The sequence below is a fragment of the Corapipo altera genome, unplaced genomic scaffold (assembly GCF_003945725.1).
Source record: "Corapipo altera isolate COAL_440 unplaced genomic scaffold, ASM394572v1 57, whole genome shotgun sequence".
Classification (NCBI taxonomy): domain Eukaryota; kingdom Metazoa; phylum Chordata; class Aves; order Passeriformes; family Pipridae; genus Corapipo; species Corapipo altera.
In genome coordinates this window covers 5585783-5592724 of record NW_020884905.1, presented here as the reverse complement: position 1 = coordinate 5592724, position 6942 = coordinate 5585783, and the positions used below count along the sequence as shown (strand labels likewise).

General features: G+C 35.1%; 1 protein-coding gene across 4 annotated transcripts in view; it reads right to left on the bottom strand.

Moving 5' to 3' along the window:
• COL24A1 (collagen type XXIV alpha 1 chain) overlaps window positions 1-6942 on the bottom strand; it is a 125733-nt gene continuing 118791 nt past the window's right edge. For all 4 annotated transcript variants that reach the window (XM_027651799.1, XM_027651800.1, XM_027651801.1 and 1 more), the window contains 5 exons: window positions 5991-6056; window positions 5202-5370; window positions 4419-4528; window positions 3091-3306; window positions 1-1453 (listed from right to left, as the gene is read on the bottom strand). In XM_027651799.1, coding sequence (XP_027507600.1) covers window positions 1307-1453; window positions 3091-3306; window positions 4419-4528; window positions 5202-5370; window positions 5991-6056 — 708 coding nt within the window. In that variant the 3' untranslated portion in view covers window positions 1-1306. The remainder of the gene's footprint in view (window positions 1454-3090; window positions 3307-4418; window positions 4529-5201; window positions 5371-5990; window positions 6057-6942) is intronic.

Here is a 6942-nt window from a genome sequence, read left to right as displayed (position 1 = left end):
TAGCTTGGAAGCTTATTTTATTATACTTTGGTAAGTGTGGTTTCCTGAAGATCAAGTAGACAAGTTGTTCGAACGCTCCCCTGCTCCCCCCTACAGTCTGGCATCATCTTGCCACGTACTCCTGAGCACGCTTTGAATTGATAATAGGTAGAAGTATATCAATATAAAGAGTGCTTTTGCTAATGGTAAAATTGTTCTTTTTTACTAAAAAAATTTGGTTGAACATTTTAGAATTAATTAAAAAAACCCAAAATGATCTGATAACTTTGCAAAAAAAATGGAATTTCTAAGAGGATGAAATGCTGTTTGTAGTTTAACAGCAGCCATTCAAAAGATACGCTGTAGTAGATTTTTTCAGAAGTTACAAAATATATACAGAATGTATCATCTGAAGATGGCTTTGGCATTAGCAATGTTACCTGAAATACAGACTCTAAAACTCAAAACTACTTTAGGTAGCTCTTCTACAAGAATTTTTACAATGGCTGTAAAGTAAACTGTTCTGAATATATGCATCATATACAATATGCTGTCCTATATACCATTTTCCAAAATAGTACACAAAAATATTTTAAACAAGAAATCCACATAAATAATGTTTTCATTGTAGTGAAGTATGTGACCGACAACTTAAAATAAGTACCTTTACAACAGAAACATATCCTGATGTAACCAGCACACACAATCTGAAAGAAAAGGGACTCAAATAATTTCTGCTAAGGCCACAAGCACCTTGTGTTATGAAAAGCACCAAGGCAACACGGACAGGAAACACAAAAGAGGTAGTGTGCCATCTGTTCAGATGTATGTGTCCACAAAGGACTAGAATAAAACAATGTTTAAGAAAAGAAGGCATATTGTACTGTACTGTGGCATGATTCACTTTTCATATATAAGCTATTGCACATTTAGGAGCATTAGCAAATATTGCTCCCTTAGGATCATATGCCTCCAGCTTTTCTCAGGATGATTTTTTTGCAGTGGTGTTAAAGAAATTGTTAAGAACACTTGACGTCCTGAAAAAAATCCATGTTCAGATACTCCATTCCAAGAAATTATGCAAGAAAGCACCAAGAAATTTATTTTTAAATACTTTAAGAAAATGTTGCAGTCTTTTCTCTCTTTCTTTTATTTTTCAATGCTATTTCTCCTAAGGAGGAAGTCTTTTTCTTCCTGAGGTTCTTTAACCAACAGTATTTAAAATGGTTCTTAGTTTCCTAGTCATTGTGCCTGTAATGGATCATTACTTTTGCATTCAATCTATGCAGAACCTTCATGTTGATGAAAGAAAAACAGGACAGAAACCTTAAAGGAAGCACACTGAACCACTTTCTACAAAGTGCTGCTGTCCAGGTTTGAGGTGAGGAAGTGCATTAACTTGAACCACTGGAAGCTGACTAGTGTCCTGAGTGTGAAAAAAGAACTGTGTCTTACGCCAGCTGCCATCTTCAATCTGCAACACACAGAAGAAGAATATTAGATTCATATAAAAGATGTCCTTTGAAACACAAATGAAAATTGTGCTTATAGAGAGGAAGAGAATTAGCGCACAGAAACATTTTTTCTTCTAGCAATTCCTATAGAAACTAGCAAATGCCATTTCTGCCTTGCAATACCATGGGCACTCTGGGCAAAGCTGAAGCCAGAAAACAGCTGAGCCCAGAATCCAGTCGGAGTGGATGCAGACAAAGTGCAACATGTCTCAGAGTAGAACACCTTTGCAAGCAAAGTGACTCATATAGATTCTAAATTCACCCCTAAATCTGAACAGCAGGTGTCAGGTTATCAACTCTACAAGCACTTGAAAGACTCTGTAGACCCTTGGAAAATAAAGATGGGAATCAGAGATGCATTTTTGCTATGAGCTTTGTAATGTTTACTCTAATCCTTAAAAAAAAAATCTCAGTAAAAATTGATACCTCATAATAATTATAAAATAGTATTATAGCAGTGCTTGAGGCTGTGTTATAATTGCAACCTTGATGGTTGCAATCAATCCATTCTTAAAAACCATCGAGTACAGTGTATACCACTGAAGAATGGAATCCCTACAGAGAGGGGAATGTGTCAGATTCTGCAGCAGACTTGTACAGTACACAGTTTCCCACAGAAAGAGTGACAGACCTTGTAGAATCTCACAGAAAAATGGCACTTCTCAATAGCCATCTCAGTTTGCCCTAATTTTTCTCAGGGGATAAAACAGTCCCAAACAGACTGGAGGGTGGGGAGAAGGGGCTCCAATGGCCATACTTTATCGGCATGACACAGGCTAGAGCATCCAATTAGCATCTGCTAATAAAGGCTCCAAGCATAACGGCTTTGAAGTGCCTCAATAAAGCCATTTTCTGTTTTGAGATTAAAAATCTCACCCTTGTATCAATATTGAACCAGTCTCATGCCTTTTGTTATTGCAAATGAAAGTAGAGCTATAAAATACTGAAAGTGTAAGATGCTTGGTAGCTATATTTCACAGTGTTCTGCCACAACTTTTACCAAATGTCTCAAATCTTGGTGAGTAATCTGAACATTTGAACATTAATAAGCTCTTCCAATTTTTCCTAAAAATTTCCTAAAATACAATATTTTAGTTAGCCATGGACTCAATTTCCACTCATTATTATTTTCTGAAATAATCAAACAATTGACTCACAGTCAGTGAATTTAAAGGCATTTAGTTGTTCAAAAATAATGTCCAGTCTGTTTGAACCTGAAATTTTGTGTTAAATAATCTCAACAGAACTCTTACTAAAGCCTGAATTTTCATTTTGATAGTAACTGTTTCTAAATTTTCCTGGTGGACCTCCTTATTTCTGTGCTGATATCTCTCCAGTGTCTTCATACAGTCTCAAAATATGAGACACAATGCAAACAGCAAGTATAGATACTCTTTATCACTGTAATTTGTTTTACCTTTGAATAGATGATGAATTCAGTATCAAAAGGCTGGCATATGCAGAACTAGGTAAAGAAGCAAGCTCTAAGGGGTGTGAATCTAAATGATTGTTATTTATCTGCATAAAGTTAATACTGTCTACACAATAACTCCAGTACTGTGGAGTTAGCATTATGCTAATGCTAAAAACTATTTACCATGCATTCATCCATAAGGACCTTTGGTTCAAGTAGCGTATTTGCTTTAAATATTTGACCGTTCCATCCTTTGAAGGTAACTGATGTCTTCCGGCCACCTGCTTTATTTAATCCCCACAGTGGTGTGTTCAGACAATGAACTGTGATGCTGTGGGTTGCTTCTGAGCTCAGTAAATGAAGGAAGTTCATCTGCACTTTTCCAACTCCGAACTCCAGCTAAGTTCCAAAAGAAAGACATGGTTAGACTTACAGCTGGACTATGCTGAATGGCCACAGCAACACAAAGTGCCATGAACATACAAGCGTGGTGTTCAGGGATAGGAGAACGTATACAAGTTTATATACATTGGGATCAATGCCAAAGAGCATGATTTGCATTCTTCAGGGGAGATGTCAGTTTCTATTACAGTGATTATTATAAACAAAGCTTTCATAGGACATTTTCAAAGCTTAAATATAAATATTTGCTAATGCTTATAACATTGTTGAAACACAGCTGAGCAGAAAAAACTATTTTTAAGTAAGGAAACTGAAACAAATGCTTTTGTGATTCAAAGATATTATCAGCAGTAGTGTTTTAACTGCAGCCACATCACTCTGCTGTTTAGTTTTCTTAGACCACAGATACTGGCAATACCAATATCCTATTACAAATGCAAAAATTCACAAGCATATTTTGATTTTAGACAGAAAATACAGTTAGTCATTACTCGACAAGAATTTCTCCAAGTCTATTACATATTCAGAGATCTTTCAAATACAGGAATGCATATGTGAACTTCATGGCATTTCTGATGCTCTTCAGTGACTACAGTGTACATGCAAAACTCCACAAAAAAAAAATTTCTTTTCCCAAGAGTTCAAGAACTTCATGTACAGAGGAGCATGAACTAACGATGTAAAGGAAACCAGTCTCTCCCTAATGGCATTTAAAAATACCTAGGTGTTGAAAAGCAGAAATAATTTTCATCCTTCCCATCGCAAAGACCTCAGCATCTCCACACTTAACTGCCCTGAGTGTTGAGATACTAATGTAGCTCAGAAGCATTTCAGGCTTATTTTGATGCCTTGTGTAGGAAAGTATGAAGCAAAACAAAATAATTCTATCAGCATGGAAACTGAGTAAATGATTACAGAGAGAGTTAGACTAACATATACAGTCCCCAGAAAATCTGTAACTTTTATAACAGAATACGTAATATGTTCTTCCTCAAAGATGCACAATAAACTCCTCCTGAAATCTAACACCTTCTCATGAGTTAAGTAAATAAGCATGCATTAATTTAGAGTTCAAGTACAGACACAGTTTCTCTAGAAGCAATGCATACCTTTGTCACAGACAGTGGTGTTAAACATGTCTGACCACCTGCAGTGAAGTTGCAGAAAACTTCAATGGCATCAGAAGGACATCCAATGTTTGGGTCAATCCAGTATTTTCCTATTAGTGTATAATTTCAGATGGAAAATAAAACCAAAATATAATTGCTACTAAACAATTTGCTAAAATATTCAGTGCTTCTTGGCAAGCATTATTTATATAATCACCATAGCTTCACAAAGAAATGAAAGAAAAGGAACATGAAAGTCTTTTCACTATTATAATTATACCAATAACAGGTACTGACCAAAATTATCATAACCACCCATTTATGATTACAATTACAATGACATGACAGGTTTAAATATGGTGGTTTTTTTTAAACGAAATACTGATTCAATAACTTCTAGGATACAGTAACTCTCACTGTATATGACAGTAGTAGTGTATTGTATACAACTTTCTCATTAGGAATCTAGAATCATTGCAAGATTAGCTATAAATACTTGGAAAACTTTTAATCACAAAATTGGATTCAGTTTCAAATTTTCTGGATACCTCTGTTACTGACAGATATAATCTGTCTCTAATACCTAGGTAATATTAGATAGCTATATACTTCCACCTTTAAAACTCAGAAATTGCATCTTAAAGATGAAATAAAGGTTGCACACTGCAACAGAATATAATAAAAAAAATCTACACATCAGAATTTTCATGCAGAAAGTAACATTTGGAATCAACACATTTCAAAGCTACTTGTGTTCAGGCTTTAGTGAAAGTGGGTACCTACCATCTGACACTTTACGTTCACAATTAAGCAAATCCCTGCAGATGCGTGCTGGGTTATCCCGCGTGCCAAGAGGGTTCTTGATGCTGTGCAGTAAATTGCTAAGGTAGTGGAGCGTTTTGAATATCTCTGTACTGTGATCTAGTAAAGTCACTTCAGTATTCTGGTATTTCTGCCAAGGGTCATCAGTAAATGCGTTACCACAAAGAAGTATCACAACAATAGTACACACAGTAAAAGTCAATCGGCCATTGAATAGCCAGACAGAATCAAAGTACTTATATGAATGCAATCAGCCATATAAAACACGATAAGAATAATACATCCTGATAAACAAATTAGTACATTTTATTAAAATTGTCAGAGCAGTGATGTTACAGGTAGGTTTAGATCATGCAAATTTGTCATTATGACATATTGACATAAAAATGTGGATACATTTCTTGCAATCAGTGGAGCCACAGACATACATGTCATTTTTTTTTTTCTCAAACCATAAATGCCACTATTATTATCATCTGTGGCTGAACAGATACAGTCCACTATGTGTGATAGTAAATTTCCATTACTACCAATCATGACAAAAAAGTAGAAGCATTGCTGGTTTTCTTAATTTTATTTCAAATATATCCTATAAACTCTAGCATATTTAATTGCATTCTACAATAATTATTTGCTATCCATGATTGATTTTAAACTAAGTCTTTGAAAAGAAGCCCCGTTCTGTCCTCAAAAAATAGCATTGTAATTGCATATCCTGTATGACTATGTAAATACAGTGAAATATATTACCTCCATCTGCAGGGCAGCATTTGTCTCAAATAAAGCTTGAACAGCAGCATTGAGGTCCACTTGTTTCTAAAAAGCAGGTATTTCAGAATATAAAAAGATGAAAAAGAATATTCAAAAATGCAGGTGGTAAATTCTTTGAGCATTGTAGCAACATACATGATAGCTTTATTATTTTGTCCTTTTAGAAAATAATTCATTGTAAACACATTTAAAATAAGACCTTTCCTTTAATTTCCAAAAAATGCAAGGATGTATACACAAAAAACATATCTGATTTTTATTAGTACACCCATATCCCATTTAATGATCGTACTCCTGGAACCTGGAAAAAAGATACTGCAAGAGTTGTTACAGATTAATGTCCCAACTTATTCCTCCCACTCATTTAATTAATATACCTAAAAAAACCAATCCAGCTATGCGTGAAAAGGTGTTATTCCTTTACAGAGAAGCCCACAAAGAATATCTGAATCAGATATCAGCAGCCAATGGATCACTCTTCCTGATGTATGAGCAAGTACTGAGAGTGACAAACCTCCTCTAAAGGAGGAAGCCTGTTTCTTGTGTATCTTCATTCCTTGTACTTTGTGTGACATATATACCAGATCCAGACAAAAGGTTTGTATAATTTAAAAGAATTAAATCACCCACACAAGCATCTAGTTCTTGCAATTTGATCTCAGATTACGTATATCATTACAGCTTTAGGACTCTACAGATGTTCAGTCTATTCGAACTGGCACAATCCCTTAAGAAACTAAATCTGTGTGCATGTATACACATCTATCTATCTATCTATGGAAAACATCTGAGCCAGAAACAGCACAAAATTTTCTGTTGCTGACTCTAAGACCATCCAAATACAGGAGAAAAACTTTTTAGTGACAGTTAACCCATGTCGAAAGTACGAGCATGTCCATGACAGTTGCCTGTTGGGGGTTCACCAGTATGG